This window comes from Phoenix dactylifera, chromosome 14 (genome assembly GCF_009389715.1).
Source record: "Phoenix dactylifera cultivar Barhee BC4 chromosome 14, palm_55x_up_171113_PBpolish2nd_filt_p, whole genome shotgun sequence".
NCBI lineage: Eukaryota > Viridiplantae > Streptophyta > Magnoliopsida > Arecales > Arecaceae > Phoenix > Phoenix dactylifera.
Window position 1 is genome coordinate 7,558,310 of NC_052405.1, and position 17,291 is coordinate 7,575,600.

The 17,291-nt window shown below is 39.1% G+C and overlaps 1 protein-coding gene across 1 annotated transcript; it reads left to right on the forward strand.

Moving 5' to 3' along the window:
* The first annotated feature begins 5,285 nt into the window (after window positions 1-5,285).
* Window positions 5,286-7,301, forward strand: LOC103700279 (gibberellin 20 oxidase 2-like). Its single transcript, XM_039133965.1, has 3 exons — window positions 5,286-5,876; window positions 5,977-6,298; window positions 6,889-7,301. The coding sequence occupies exons 1-3, from the start codon at window positions 5,332-5,334 to the stop codon at window positions 7,156-7,158; spliced, it is 1,137 nt and encodes a 378-aa protein (XP_038989893.1). The 5' UTR covers window positions 5,286-5,331; the 3' UTR covers window positions 7,159-7,301.
* The last annotated feature ends 9,990 nt before the right edge of the window (window positions 7,302-17,291 follow it).

Below are 17,291 nucleotides of genomic sequence, written 5' to 3' on the forward strand. Positions count from 1 at the left end.
TTTTACTGTCAGCAATATTCATTAGAGAGATCATCGAAGACATTGGCCAATTTGGTTAATATCTTTTATAAGAGATGGTGGTGAAAAGATTCTTTGTAGGAAATGGTTGCTGTAGCACTACTTGGGGGTAGCATGTTTGGCTGCAGAGCTCGGTTCTTAATTCCCCTTGGTCAAATCGGAGCAATTGCGTCAGTAATGGGCTATATAAGTCCCATTACTCTTCCAGATCCAAAATGTGTTCACATCTAGGAGCCTGATTTATTTAAATACAATGACAAATGGATGGAAATCACCAGATTGGGACATTGTCACAAAAAAAACTCAGGGGAGTGCTCGTTTCTGCTCTCCCTAGGTCAAGTTGATTGATACATTCAACCAAACCTTTGAAGCACATAGGTTAGAATATAAACACAGTCAACAATTATTAGGGCTTATTGTGAGGATCTATGCATGTATATGTTTAGTCCCACATTGGTCATGCATTAGATTTTAGATACTTGTATAGGTCTAAAAAGCCCAAATAATACTTATGACTAACTTTTTTGGATAAGATCCTATATCATTACAAAATGGTATCAAAACGGACGTAGCCTATGACCTATGTGGACTAGGAGATACTATAGCATTGGCTTATTAAGGTTGACCACAGCCGATTATGGTGCTTTGTGATTAGATTTGAATGGATTTGGATCTTTAGCCTAGTTATGACGCCATAGCTTAAACGAAGGAGTATGTGACGATCTGTGCGAGGGTGTGTTTAGTTCCAGATCGGCTCTGTACTAGATAAATCTTGGAGTACTTATACATGGCAAAGAACCTAAATAATAGGTTTTAGCTAGTTTTTTGGGACTTGGGTTGTTACAAAATGATATCAAAGCAGACCTGGCTCATATAGACTAGAGAACACTGTAGTACTTGCATGTTAGGATTGACTATAGATCGATTGTGGTGTTTGTAATTAGATTTAAATAGATTTAGATCCTTAGCCTAACGATGACACTATGGCTTAAACGGAAGGAGTATGTGAGGACATGTGTGGACGTGTGTTTAATCCACACTCGCCATTAACGTTAAGGCTATGCCATCCTAAGGTGCTGCTAAATGGAAGGATCTTATCAACGTCCATGAATGATAAATCATATATCGAACTATTGACTATATACTAGTAAATCCTGGGTACTTATAGAGGTTCAAAGAATCCAAATAATATCTTCCAGTTAATTTTTTTTGGATGAGATCCTGCATTATTACAAAATTATGTTATAGCGGATCCAACCCATGGTCTATGCGGATCAGAAAATACTACAGTACTGGCCCATTAGGGCTGACTACGAGCCGGTCGTGGTGTTTGTGATTGGATTTGAATGAATTTGCATATTTAGTCTGACGAGGATGCCATGATTTAAATAGAACAAGTATGCGGGGACTTATATGGGCGTGTGTACACTTTTAATATAAAATATGAAAACTTGAAATTTAGAGTTTGATCAACTAAGAAAAACATATGTAACGAAAAGTCAACATGGCAGACAATTTACTCTTTTATTAATCATAGGCTTATAACTTTGTTTGGTGGCCATGTATGGACAAATGCATTCTAGTCAAAGACGTGGTAATACCACCTTACTTAAATATGGCTTAAGATCAACCACTTCTTGCCGTTGACTTCAATATTTATGATCCTACTTATTTGATCATGATAACATTTTCCAAACCGTACAATCATATTTCAGAGACATTTGATAAATTAAAAATTTGAAAACTAATGCAGAAATAGTACGAATGAAAATAATAGTCATTTTTTTATTGTAATAGCCGGAGGAGTGTTGCAATATTGTAATAGCCGTTTCTTAAACTTTGCTTGCGAACTCCCTCTCCCCAAGAAACTTGACAACGAGTTAAGATCATCTTCTGACCTCATCGTGGTTGAAAAAAATAGAAAAAAAGGGTCTTTGGTCGTATCCTCTCTCTCTCTCTCTCTCTCTCGAGTCTTGACTCTGTCTCCCTAGCCTAGGATCTGCGACCCCAAGCGACCACGTCGATGGAAGCGACCGTGTGGCCCCCGTGGGTGGACCTCTCGTCAAGTCCTCATACCATCTTTTTAATTATAGGCCAATTCCTCATTCACTGGGTGGGCAACTTGGTCATTCCAAATAGCCCAAGGACCAGAGAAAGCCATGGATGGTGGGGTGGAAAAATAAAAAATTGTCTCCACGGTTCCTTATGAATAGCACCGGAGGTTGCATTCCTCTTCTTGGAGAAGCTGAGGTCCTCTCCATTTCTATCCATCTTCCTCTCTGTTAGTTCCGACAATAGCATGGGTCTCAAGTCAGGGAATCTATCTGAGAAGGAACAGAAGAGAATAGTGCCAAGAAGAGGCGAAGTTAAGCGTCGAATCTTGTGCTCCCTCTTTCGCAGCATCGGCCATCTCTCCAAGTCTCTCATCTCTTATATCTTCGGTTCTCGCCGCACGGCCACTCTCTGACGTTCCTCAGTCTAGTCTTATCATCTGATAGTACCAATTGCTGCATCAGACATGACTCGAAGACCTTTTTTTTTTTTTTGACATTTCTATATAATTCTCCGTACTTTTTTTTAAGTTGTTTTTATTTGATTTGCGTTATAGCGGTACTTCTCTTCCTTTCTTTGTCCATCATTGTGGTGTCTCTCAAGCAAGTGGAAATGGAATTTGGTGCCATTCGGATAACGAAAGGAGTAGCCACCTTTGATTCGAGAGGGAAGGGACGACGTGCATGACGTTTGATGGCATGCCGGTATTAGAGGCCTAAATGGCTGCCTTGGGCGCCATTGTTGAACTGTGCTCCTCAGGTCGTGAGTTTTGGGCCACGCCAGGGCGAGAACGGAGTTCAGGTTAACCTGAAGCATTGGAACTCGTTCTCTCTCTATCTCTCTCTCTTTTTTATTTTTATTCTCAAGAATAAAGCATTGGTACTTGATTTCATCAATTTGTTTGTTTGGTTTGGATTCATAATTAGCACCATATTCTTTGCTCATGAACTTGACTTCTTGAGGCCAAGCTGTTCCTCAATCACCTTGTCTCTGACTTGGTCCTATCATATATGAGTTAGAATGACATTTTACTTGAGAGCTTGGCCCAACTGTGGACTTTCCCAAGTCAAATGGGGTTTGAAGAGATTATATATATATATATATATATATATATATATATATATATATATATATAATAAGGGTCTTCTTCCAAGCGTGTGGGCTATTTCAACAAAACTGTGGAAATAAAGCATTAATCTATAGGCTGCTTCTGATATACGCTTGGATGTCAGGCTCAACAAGGGATGTTAATGGGCTGGGTCGCTCTCCTGGGAAATCCTCGGTTGGGATTGGACCATCAAGTGGAGCCCAATCCAATGAGTTGGGTTCACGACCAAGGTTTTGTTTTTCTCTGGCTAGAAATTAGGTCAATGCCAAGAAGCTCACTCTGATATCATTGGATTATGCTAACAACCACCCTCAGGAAATCATATGCAAATTTTTAGAGAATTTTCGAAAGCAAGAAATGGAGCATAGACACATTATTAGGCACTGCTGTTTGGATTTTATTTGACCAGCTTCCAATTGCATTGGTCTGGACATTAATAATGAAGTTCTGGTTGGCCTGGGACCTTGCTAAACTATACAAGCCAGCCAAACCCAACTAAGCCTATGAAACTAATTAGTTGGGTTTCTATCACCGGCCAGTTCTTGCAAATCTGCTTCTCTGATTTATGCGTGTTCTTATTTTATTGATTTGATTTAATCATTAAACAAAGGGATCATGCATCAAAGGGTCAAGACCTTGCAAAATCTGCTTCTCTGATTTGATTTATGCGTGTTCTACAGTAGGGATCATGTATCATAGTAATTATACGAATTACAATAAGCTGGCAGATGGCCATGAGATGCAATCACTCAAGAGTACAATAGAATGAATATAATCACATGGCTTGTAATAGAATGGCACGTAACCGGGAGAGAGGAGAAAGAAATGAAGAGGATGGAAGAGCTGTCTTAAGCCCAAGAAGCATTTCGACAAGGAGTTTTTTTTTTCTTTTCGGGGGCTGCTTCCCTTCTTTATTTATGCAAAGAAAGAGAAAGAGCTAGAGGTTTAGGCGATATACTTGGAGCTCAGCTTGTCCGATAAAAATGTCTCCAAGCAAATCACTACATATATAAGTCCAACTTAGTTTCAACTCCGACCCTTCTATTTATTGGACTCTTAATTTCAAACTTCAAGAGTCTGTTTGGATCGATGATTCTGTACCATCTAATAAAATTCATAAGAACATGGATCGGAAAAGACTTATTTCATAGTATTCATAAGAATTTTTTCAGAGAAGGCCAGCTTCAATTCTACGGGGAGAAAAAAATTACCTCATCAATTTTTTTTTCATACAAGAATGAATTGGAAGAGATCCAATTAACACGGGCTAGGTTAACCCTGATTTTCATATATTAAATATAATCTATGCACATATTTTAGAAGATATATACTAAACGGGCAAGAGTTAATTTCTCTAGAATTTTTATCCCAATTCTTCAGGAATATTCAGATAGGCCCTAAAAAGATTGGGCTTTCGTATAGGATATGGGATCCATCTATTCTATTTTCTTCCAAGATTTCTTCTTTGCAATAGATACATGTTTGAACCAGAGAAGATGGCTCACATCGGACCTATTATAAGTTATGAATTGGTGTCGATTTTTTATTTTTCCTTTTTCTTTTATACACCCAATAGGAGCACATTAATTATTTTCAAAGATAGGACACATTTACTATGGGGCTAAGATAATGACAATCACAATTAGAGAGATAGAATATTGTTATATTAGGATATATTAATAGAGTTTGAGCATATCACCAAAGACAGTGTTGGGATAAGGAAGAAAAGAGATAATTACAAGATTGATAGTGAAGAGATTTTAGGAAGGAAAAATTAGAAGACTAGCCGTTGAGAGATTTTAGAAGATCATTTTGGAAAGTTTGCATTGGCATTTACTGGTTTGGAAAACTAGCCCTTGGAGTCGTTAGTATGGGAGAAGAATTTATTGCTGATATACAAACTGTTGGAGGGATTGTAGGAGATATGGATGCTCATCTTAGAAAGTCAATATTGGCCTTTGCTGGTTTGGAAAACTAGCCGTCGGATAAGGATTCATCGCTTTTAATTCCTACCCTTGAGCTTCGTCGGTTTAATGGTCCACTCTATTACGACCTATATATGAAACTCAGTTCTTTCTCAGCCTCACCACTCCCCTAAACTCATTCATCCCACCTCCCTTCACGTTGAGCCAACTCCTTCATTCCATCCTCTCATGGCCTCCATCACCAGCTCCGGCCTCCTGCACCCATCTTCAGCCCCGAGCAAAGAAGAAGACCGCCGCGGCCGTGTGATCTTTGACCCCTTTCTCCTCCAGAAAGAAACCAACGTGCCCAAAGAATTCCTCTGGCCGCAGTCCGAGAGGCCTGATTGTTTGGAAGAAGTCCAGGCCCCAGTGGTAGACCTCAAAGGATTTCTCCAAGGAGATGAGTCGTCCACCCGTCGTGCTGCTGAGATCATCCGACAAGCCTGCCTCGTCCATGGCTTCTTCCAGGTAATCAACCACGGCATCGACCCGTCTCTCTGTCGTGACGCGATGAGAAATGCGGACGAACTTTTCAAACTCCCCCTGGAGACCAAGCTCAAGATCCAGCGACAGCGTGGGAGCTTATGGGGCTACACCGGAGCCCATGCCGATCGCTTTTCCTCCAAGCTGCCCTGGAAGGAGACGATCTCCTTCGGCTATGATAACGTTGGATCTAAGAATGGCGTCGTCAGCTACTTCGTGTCCAGCCTTGGGAAGGATTTTGAGCCAACGGGGTATTATATATATACGCTGTGATTCTTAGAGCACGCTACTTTGGATTTTTCCAGTCTGAAGGTATCCATTAATTTATAACATTTGGTTTCTTTATCGCAGATGGGTCTACGAGAGATATTTTGGAGCTATGAAAGAGTTGTCTCTGAGGATCATAGATCTTTTGGCGATCAGTTTGGGGGTGGATCGAGAGTATTTCCGAGAATACTTCAAGGACGGGGAGTCGGTGTCGAGATGCAACTACTATCCGTCGTGCCAAGTGCCGGAGGTGGTGCTTGGGACGGGGCCGCATAACGATCCGACCGGGCTCACGCTGCTGCTTCAAGACCAAGTGGGAGGGTTGGAGGTGTTCACGGATGGCAAATGGCAAGCATTAAACCCGCAGCCGGACGCGCTGGTGATCAACATTGGTGACACATTCATGGTATGCATTCTATTTTATTTCACAAAGAAAGAGGAACTTTAAATATTGGATGAAATGAATGGAAGAATAAAGGAACACATGAAAAGTACGTATAAATAGTGAGGGGCGGGGAGTCGGGAATCACTTGCCTTGGATTATGATGGCTCAAGCAAACGAGCAAGGAGATTAAGAAACTTAAATTGTTGGATGAAATAACTAGAAAAAAAGGAATGCCTTCATTATTATTATTTTTTTCAAAAAATAAGGGATATCTTAATTTGTTGGGTTGAGAGAGATCTTAATTTGTTGGATTTAGATAGTTACAATAGAGAGAGAGAGAGAGAGAGAGAGAGAGAGAGAGAGAGAGAGAGAGAGAGAGAGGATATAGTTGCATTGTGTTTAATGACTTCAGATTAAGGTCGGGTCCACTTGGTAATCACTTTGTGAGGCTTTTGAAAAGTGCCAAAATAACAGCAAGATAAATAAAATTTGGTGCATGCAATCAAGATAATCTTTAGTTGGAAAAATGACTTCATACGTGTTCATCTATTCGGCCTATTAATATTCATACACGCCACACATCTTTTCTTTGTTGTCTATTTAATTTGCAGGCTTTAACCAATGGAATATACAAGAGTTGCTTGCATCGAGCGGTGGTTAACTCGCAACTCAAGAGGCAATCAATAGTCTTTTTTCTGTGCGCAAAAGGCGACAAAGTGATCCGACCCCCAGAGGCACTGGTGAGCCAAGAGAATCCACGCAAGTATCCAGACTTCACCTGGTCGGAGCTGCTGAACTTCACTCAGAACTGCTATAGAGCCGACGGTGAAACCCTACAATGCTTCGCCCAACAGCTTTTATCCTCCAAAGCAACAAAATAGCTCCAGCCTTGGATTTGGAGGCAACCCAGAGGGCTTATAGATGTGGATGATATTTGAATCAATCATATGCAGATGTGGATGATATTTGAATAAATCATATGTTACTTTCAATGGTATTTGAATAATTCATATGCTACTTTCTATCTTCTGATATGTTTCTTCATGCATGATTTAGGTGAGAAGATGTTATGTGAGGGTGGCAATGCTTAACCGTTTAATTTGTGTCAATCCATTATAGATCAAGCTAGATTACATATTTAATCAAATATAGATTTGGATATATATTTTTGACCAATTTAATAAATAAGTCAGATTGGTTTCATAAATTTTTTATCTATCATGTATCTGACCCAACTCATATCTTATCCAATCCAACTTGCTTGCCACCCGTACTATTATGTAGGTCTAGATTGTGAGATCTAATGCAGGTTTGCTAAATAAAAACTCGTGTGTTTGTGTGCATCAAAATAACAAGAATGGTGTCTGCCCTTCTTTTTGTTTGAACAAAAAAGAAAAGAAATTCTATTGGAGTACGAGCCTGCATAGTTTATATTTTTTGTTAATAAAATTGTATTTTTTTTAATCCAGAACTCGGATAAGGCGATAGAATTCACGTGTACTAGAGCGGCAAACATCTAAACAAGCGCACGGATACCATCCCAGAAATCCAACATGACCCATCTTGACCTAGCATAAATTTTATAAATTTTGAGTATAAATTTTATCTTATTTAGATACATAATAAATAAAATTCTTTTTTTGTTTGAACAAAAACGAAAAAATTTATAAATTTTTCTTCGAACAAAAATGAAAAAAAAATTCTATCGGAGTACAAGCCTACATGGTTTACATTTTTTGTAAACAAAATTATGTTTCTTTTTTATCGAACTTGGATAAGGCGATAGAATTCATGCGGACTGGAACGGCAAACATCCAAACAAGCTCACGGTTACCATCCAAGAAATCCAACATGACCCATCTTGACCTAGCATAAATTTTATAAATTTTGAGTATAAATTTTATCTTATTTAGACATTAATAATGAAGTTCCGGTTGGCCTGGGACCTTGCTAAACTATACAAGCCAGCCAAACCCAACTAAGCCTATGAAGCTAATTAGTTGGGTTTCTATCACCAGTTCTTGCAAATCTGCTTCTTTGATTTATGCGTGTTCTTATTTTATTGATTTGATTTAATCATTAAACAAAGGGATCATGTATCAAAGGGTCAAGACCTTGCAAAATCTGCTTCTCTGATTTGATTTATGCGTGTTCTACAGTAGGGATCATGTATCATAGCAATTATACGAATTACAATAAGCTGGCATATGGCCATGAGATGCAATCATGCACTCAAGAGTACAATAGAATGAATATAATCACATGGCTTGTAATAGAATGGCACGTAACCATGAGAGAGGAGAAAGAAAAGAAGAGGATGGAAGAGCTGTCTTAAGCCCAAGAAGCATTTCGACATGGAGTTTTTTTTTTTCCGGGGCTGCTTCCCTTCTTTATTTATGCAAAGAAAGAGATAAGAGGTAGAGGTTTAGGTGATACACTTAATTGGAGCTCAGCTCGTCCGATAAAAATGTCTCCAAGCAAATCACTACATAAGTCCAACTTAGTTTCAACTCCGACCCTTCTATTTATTGGACTCTTTCAAACTTCAAGATCGAGTCTGTTTGGATGATTCTGTACCATCTAATAAAATTCATAAGAACATGGACCGGAAAAGACTTATTTCATAGTATTCATAAGAATTTTTTCAGAGAAGGCCAGCCTCAATTCTACGGGGAGAAAAAAATTATCTCATCAAATTTTTTTTTTCATACAAGAATGAATTGGAAGAGATCCAATTAACACAGGCTAGGTAAAGCCTGATTTTCATAATATTAAATATAATCTATGCACATATTTTAGAAGATATATACTAAACGGACAAGAAATAATTTATGTAGAATTTTTATCCCAATTCTGCAGGAATATCCAGATAGGCCCTAAAAAGATTGGGCTTTCATATAGGATATGGGATCCATCTATTCTATTTTCTTTTAAGATTTCTTCTTTGCGACATATACATGTTTGAACCACAGAAGATAGCTCACATCAGACCTGTTATAAGTTATGAATTGGTGTCAATTTTTTATTTTTCCTTTTTCTTTTATACACCCAATAGGAGCACATTAATTATTTTCAAAGATAGGACACATTTACTATTGGGCTAAGATAGTGACAATCACAATTAGAGAGATAGAATATTGTTATATTAGGATATATTGAGTTTGAGCATATCACCAAAGACAGTGTTGGGACAAGGTTGTGACAATAAAAGGCAAAGAGCGGGATCGGGGATTCCTTGCATCAGGGTTTAGTAATGCTGAGCATGTCGCCAAAGAAATGAAGAACTTCAACTATTCGGTGAAATAAATAAAAGAACAAAAGGAGCTGTTTTTCCGAAAAAGTCATTGCTCCTTAATAATGATAGCAGTGACGATCACAAGTAGAGAGAGTGAGGACATAGTTACTTAGGGTGAAATAATGACTCGAGGATGATAACCAATGGCATTAATTGTTGAGCTAAGGTAGGAAAAGTATTGAGAGGGGTGGTTTAGTTTTACTGTGGTTTGGTAACTACAAGTATACAGGAGGGAGCCTGGTGAGGTAGAGTTCTATAAGATGACTCATACTCACTGAGATGGTAGCTTTGTTTACAAGGAATCGAGAGATAAAGTTGTATATATTCATCTTTGATTTGTGCAATGATTTTTTTATTACTTTTATTTTTTTCAAACATCAATATGTGACTTTTTTATGAGAAATATAGAACAAGGCTACATCTCTTATTTCAGAGCGCGTCGGGGAGTCATCATCATCCGGCGTGACCAGTCGCGTCGAAGCTCAGGTGTTCGCCGAAATGATAGTCCCAAAGCGCTATAGTTGAGTGAAGGGTTATGGCATTGGAGTTCCCGCACTAAGTTATTTGTAGTGAGCAGATATACTCAAGATGCCAGACAAGATAGTAGCACTGCAGAGGTTTGTAGTCTAAAGGCAACGATGAAGGAGATAAGGTAGAGCCAGCATATAGAAATACAACAGATAAGACAGTACTATCATATTGATATGACGAAGTTGAGGCAGAGCCATCAGACAGAGATAGAGCAGATAAGGCAAAGCATCATGCCGATATTGCAGAGTTGAGGAAGAGCCATCAGATAGAGATACAATTTTAAGGGCTCAGCTTGACCAGATTTCATCTATATTGCATAGTTTTGCCCCTCCGCAGATAAATAACTACATCTATTTGAATATTTTACATAATTATAACGTATTTTTGTATGAGCTTAATGATTTTCATATTCTTAAGTTCTAAAGTTTCTATTTTTTTCTTGTAGGTTCCTAATACTGCATCTACCCGAAGAGATAATGACGATGATGCCATCGACCCCTGATACCTCGTAGACTGTTTATTTAGGAGTTCGATATATATATTTTTTATGTTTTCGAAACACATTGTAAATATAAATTGACAATATAAATGTAATCATATTTGACAATATGAATATTCCGAATAATCTATTTGATTGTGACATGTAACTTTTGTTATATATGTGATTTTTGTTATGTATTTGTTTAGTAAATAATGTATACAAAATTTAATTTTTCTTAAATTTTTGTTTTAAAAAAATAATTCTAACGATATTTTAAAGCGTTGTTAGAATAAATATTGCTGACGCTGACACAATACCAAAATGGCACGGCACTATCAAAATGGTACTGCAGTGAGGATTTAAAATAGACCGATGCTTATAAATGTTGGCAAAATATCAACGCAATTGGCTAGCCGCCTCACGGTTCGGTTTTTACCTGGACAGGTTGTACCGGGGACGAATGTGGGTTCGCGTGAAGGAAGGTGACGCGAAGGACACAACTTGCACCAACCCTTTTACCACTTGGAAATATGCCACTTGTCCTCGCTGGTTAGAAGGCACGTCTAGCTCGTTCCTCGAGTTAAAAATTCTCTATATATGGAACTACTTTCTCCCTCCAGCAACCAAGCATCAACCAAGAGTACTCTCTTGCTCTTTCTCCTCTGCCTTTTTTCCCCCCTCTATTGTTATCAATCTCCTGAAGCGTGTCCTCTTGTTCATCCCTCCATCCTTTTCCCACACAACAAATTAATGCAAAAGAATCTGCTCTCAAGAAAGGCTGCATGCGACTCCCATGGACAGGATTCCTCTTACTTTCTGGGGTGGGAGGAGTATGAGAAGAACCCTTACGACCCAAACACCAACCCAGATAGAATCATTCAAATGGGCTTTGCAGAGAACCAGGTCGGCACCATCAAACACCATACAACCTTATTACTGTAATATTACAGCAACAATTAATCTCATCTTTTCTTTGTTCGTCTTTTGGCAGCTATCGTTCGATCTCATCGAGTCGTGGCTCGAGTCACCCCAACCCAGCGGGGTTCAAGAGAGACGGTACTGCATCCATTCCGCGAGCTAGCCCTGTTCCAGGATTGTCGTGGATTCGGCGAGGTGGACTTACTTTCTCGAAAGCAGGAATCCTGGAAAGCAGGAAAGCCACGATAATCCTGGAACAGGGCCAGCACGCGGAAAGGTAACTCCCATCACAAAACCTACGCAAGAACTTCTTCTACTACTTTGTCTTCTTCTTCTTTTGGGGAGGTGGGGTATGTCATCCATTTACAAGTTTTCTCACATCATAAGTACTTGTTTTGGAAGCCTTGGGCTTTTCTTTGATGTGCATGCCGGCAACTCAAGTTGATAACAGCAATTTTACTTGGCAGCCGTTCGAGGACTGTAGAAACTTTTGCAAGGGGAACTCGAACACTTGTTCCTCTGTTTAGCTGGCATTTGAATTTTAGTTTGAACACAAGATTCTATTTTAACCTGGCGAGGTATGTTCTCTACGAGGTTATGCCTGCTCTGTACGCACTTATGCTAACTCTGCGCACAGGTGAGGAAGTTAAAAATAAAAAACGCCAATCAGATCAATGAGGAGGAGTAAAATTTTTATTAAACAGATTCAATATAAAATTAAAGTGAATCTAGGAGGCTCTCATAATTACTCTTTCTCTTATATAGAACTAGTCCGAGCTTGTCGGTGGAATCTTGGTCCGGTCACTGCTGAAGTCATCGGCCGTCGAGTCCACGGCGTTAGGTTGCCAGTCTGCCTTATTATTATTATTTTAGTGTAAAGAGGAGGCAAAAAGGAGACACAGTTTTAGATTAACCATATTTACAAAAGAGATGAGGGACATAGATGAGTTATATTGTTAAGAGAGAAGAGGAACAGATGTGAAAAAAAGAAGCTAAATGGTTCCAAACCAAGCGTCTGATAATCGGAACAGAAAATATTGATACTCGTAAAAAGAAGCATTGGAGGAAAGAAACCCCATCCAGACTAATAAGCATAGAGCATTCTTTGTCTGGAAGTTTCAAACAATTTTACAAAGATTCCCAGAAAAAAGCACTAGAATCTAGAATGGCCACAAACTCCAAATTTTATAGAAGCTTGAGAGAGTTTTTAAAACAAGAGAACAACCAATTTTCTACTACTAATTTTTATACCATATCTGGTACGTCCTTTGAAGCATAATACAATCTGATGGAAGGCATAAGATGACGAACAAGAGCTATAGCTGAAGGAAATAATGTTGCAATCCTTTATTCATTGAATGTGCTGATTGCAGCTGAGGCGAAGGCATATCCATTTTCAGAAATGGAAAGATTTGTCATATGACAATAAATAGGTTCGCAAATAATTCACTAGATCTCCCTTCTCTCCAACCCGCCCTGAACCGATGGAAATGGGACCCGCGAACTACACATCAGCTGTGGTTTTGTCATTGGATTCGTCATATAGTTTTTGGTCATCCCATTAATTTAGAGGAAAAGATCTCTCGTCTCCGCAGAATGGGTCGCGGGCGGTCTCGGCCCCGCCCGCCGGTTCCATGTGTCCCTCTCCGCGCCTCCCTTTTCGTGCTTTCCCCACACTGCATAAACTGGGCACGCCCATCTGTATGCTAAGATGAAAATTTCTTATTTTTTCACAGCATTGTTGCAGCATATGAAGAAGAATATAAACCAGCTTTCCTTTCCAAAGCACAAAGAAAGTCAAAATGCAAAACATCTTTGAACTGACGTAAATAATCATTAACGGAGGTATTAGAATTCTTACGCATATAGATAACTTGTTGCAGTTGAAACTCGCTTTCCTGTGAAGCCTGCGCATATGCTTCCTTGAGTGTTGTCCACACCTCTTCGGATGTGTCCAGACCAATTACTAAACTGAGTGCTTCCTCTGTGAGTGTGCCGATGATCCACCCAGGCAGAAGGCGATTTGATTTTCTCCATTTTACATATTCTGGATTGATCTCTTTTTATCCATCATTAGAGCCTTCAGGACAAAAGACATGTGAAACAGGCATCGGGGTCTCTATTGAAGTATAAAGCAGCAGATCAGCTTCAGTCTCAACCTTAAGCTGCATTCAAAGTGAAGTACAGGAGCGGGAAAGGCTGAATGAACTTCTTTCGAGCTTCTTTTCTATTCTTTACTGTGTCCTGTATTGGTATTCTGTTTTTTTCAGTTTTTAGCCACGTTGTTTGCTGAGCTGGAATCTTTTCAGCTGAACTGGCAGGACGTTAGTCAGTTACCATAGTTTGTTAGTTAGTTATAGTCTCATTCAACTCTATATAAAGCCTACCTCTGTAAACAGCTAAGTGTGAGGAATAGAAATGAAGGAATTTCCCATGGTTTGAGCTCTCTGTTTTTCCACACACTTTCTTACATGGTATCAGAGCTATGAGAGTTATCAGCCATGGCGGAAATTCCAAGAAATACAGAGCACTCCCCAACACCCAATTCCATTCAAAACCCATCATCAAATTCATCAACTACTTCCAGATTTTTAAACTTCAGTGACCCCGCAAATCCTTACCGATTAGAGAATGGTGATAATCCTGGAATGACTCTAGTTGCAGATCTTCTCACCACAGATAATTATGCTACTTGGTCCAGGGCGATGCGTAGAGCCTTGAGAGCCAAGAACAAGCTTGGATTCATTAATGGAGCTATTCCCAAGCCCACGAATACTGAGGATCCATTATTTGAAGCTTGGGAACGATGTAATGATATGGTTGCCTTTGTTTTGCTTCTACCTTGTCCCATGGTCGAAAGAAATTTGATCCAAGAGGCAGAAAATGTGTATTTTTGGGTTATCCTTTTGGTGTTAAAGGATATAAAGTCCTTGATATAAATAGCAATACTACTTTTCTCTCTCGAGATGTAGTCTTCCATGAAACTATTTTTCCTTTTCACACTATTTTCTCCAATTCCAATTCTGAACAAAATACATCAGAACCGGTGTTTCCTATGTTCAATTCTGCTCCTCCTCCTGATATTCCACATACTGTTCCACAAAATGACATTGCAGCCACTAATAGGACCTCTTCTCCTTCTGATACTCAGTCTCCTTCAATAGTATTAGAAAAGATACTCACTGATACTCCTCTGATACTCAATGATAACATTACTTCTGACTCTCCACATGTTGTCCAAACTGAACCTCTTGATCACATTGACCCTGCTATTCCTCGAAAATCTACTAGAATTCGAAAAGCACCTCAATATCTGCAGGATTATCACTGTCAGCAGGTCAATCTCACTTCACCAGTCTCTTCGTTGGACAAGATGCAATCTTCTTCTTCTTCTTCAGGTACACTTTTTTCTTTAGCTAATTTTTTGTCATATCAGCATTTTTCTCCAGCTTTTCAAGCTTTTTCTTCCTCCATTTCCACTCACCTTGAACCTCAAAGCTATAAGCAAGCAATTCAAAATCCTGACTGGTGCAAGGCTATGGAAGCAGAAATTATTGCTCTTGAACTTAATCATACTTGGAAAATTGTTGATTTGCCTCCAGGGAAAGAACCCATTGACTGCAAATATGTTTACAAGATTAAATATAACTCAGATGGGACTGTGGAGAGATATAAAGCTAGATTAGTGGCAAAAGGATACACTCAACAGGAGGGAATTGACTATCATGAGACTTTTTCCCCTGTTGCCAAGCTAGTCACAGTTCGATGTCTTCTTTCTATTGCAGCAGTAAGAGGATGGCATTTGCAACAGTTTGATGTCAACAATGCTTTCTTACATGGGGATTTAGAAGAGGAGATTTATATGAAGAGGCCACCGGGTTATACAAAAGGAAAACCTCACCAAGTTTGCAAACTCCTCAAGAGTCTTTATGGTCTCAAACAAGCTTCTCGGCAATGGTACTCTAAATTTTCTAATTCTCTTCTTGATTTTGGTTATACACAATCAAAGGCCGACTATAGTCTTTTTACTAAGAAGGATGGCAATATTTTTACAGTTTTGCTGGTATATGTTGATGATATTATTGTGGCCAGCAATTGTTTAGATTCAATTTCTGTTCTGAAGCAGTTCTTAGATGATAAATTTAAGATCAAAGATCTCGGGTCCCTTAGATATTTTCTTGGCATAGAAGTTGCTCGATCATCTAAAGGGATTCACATCTGTCAGAGGAAGTATGCACTTGATATCTTAGCAGACTCTGGTACATTGGGGTCTAAACCTCTCAAAATTCCCATGGATCAAAACTTGAAACTTAGCAAAGATACAGGCCAACTTCTCTCTAATCCCACTATTTATCGACGGCTTATTGGTCGGTTATTGTATCTGACTATAACAAGACCAGACATTAGTTATACTGTTCAAACTCTAAGTCAGTTTATGGATAAGCCTACCACAACACATATGGCTGCTGCCCACAAGGTTCTCAGGTACCTTAAAACAGCTCCTGGTCAAGGCATTATGTTCTCTTCTTCATCTACATTACAATTGCAAGCATATTGTGATTCGGATTGGGTTCATGTCCTGATTCTAGACGATCAGTGACTGGCTATTGTGTATTCTTGGGAAGTTCTCTGATTTTCTGGAAGTCCAAGAAACAATCTATTGTTTCTCGCCCTTCTGCAGAGGCAGAGTACAGGGCCATGGCCACTACTTGTTCAGAATTAACATGGCTGCGTTACATTTTACATGATCTTCAAGTTCCTCATCCACAAGCGGCCACTCTTTTTTGTGATAATCAGGCTGCACTTCACATTGCAGCCAATCCGGTGTTCCATGAGCGCACCAAACATATCGAATTGGATTGTCATTTGATTCGAGATAAGATTCAAGAAGGCAGCATCGAAACCTTTCATGTTGGAACACAGCAGCAGCTAGCTGATATTTTTACCAAAGCTTTGCCGTTCTTTCTTCTTCGATCCCATTTATCCAAGATGGGAATAGTCAATCTCTATTCTCCATCTTGCGGGGGGGTATTGAAGTATAAAGCAGCAGATCAGCTTCAGTCTCAACCTTAAGCTGCATTCAAAGTGAAGTACAGGAGCGGGAAAGGCTGAATGAACTTCTTTCGAGCTTCTTTTCTGTTCTTTACTGTGTCCTGTATTGGTATTCTGTTTTTTTCAGTTTTTAGCCACGTTGTTTGCTGAGCTGGAATCTTTTCAGCTGAACTGGCAGGACGTTAGTCAGTTACCATAGTTTGTTAGTTAGTTATAGTCTCATTCAACTCTATATAAAGCCTACCTCTGTAAACAGCTAAGTGTGAGGAATAGAAATGAAGGAATTTCCCATGGTTTGAGCTCTCTGTTTTTCCACACACTTTCTTAGAGTCTCACCAATGAGCAAACATAAAAGATTTTGACTCTCGGCCAAGGCAAGTACCTGTTCACGCCATAAAGAAAAATTGTCCTGCTTCAAACAAAGAGTGACAAAGTTACCCACATTGATAGAGGCTATCGCCATTGATGAAGAATTAAAACAATAGGAGGGTCTGTATGATGAGAAATTAAGACAATAGGAGGATCTGTATGATGGGGTTAGCCTTGCGGTTCTGATACTATAAAGAAAGAAAACAAATATTGTATTGAAGTTGAACTCTTTTTATCATACTAAGAGTCATGGCTGGGCTTTTATTTATAAGCACCGTAGCAATTTATAAGGCCTTGGTGTTGAGTGATTGTTGTTCCCTTATTTGATTTGATGAGTCCAAAACACTTTAGTATATTTCATATTATAC

Bases quoted from the DNA above. Each gene is read 5' to 3' on its own strand.
- LOC103700279 (XM_039133965.1), top strand. From the start codon at position 5,332: ATGGCCTCCATCACCAGCTCCGGCCTCCTGCACCCATCTTCAGCCCCG. The intron at 5,877-5,976 runs GTATTATATATA...TCTTTATCGCAG, and splicing joins AAGGATTTTGAGCCAACGGG to ATGGGTCTACGAGAGATATT. The intron at 6,299-6,888 runs GTATGCATTCTA...TTTAATTTGCAG, and splicing joins ACATTGGTGACACATTCATG to GCTTTAACCAATGGAATATA.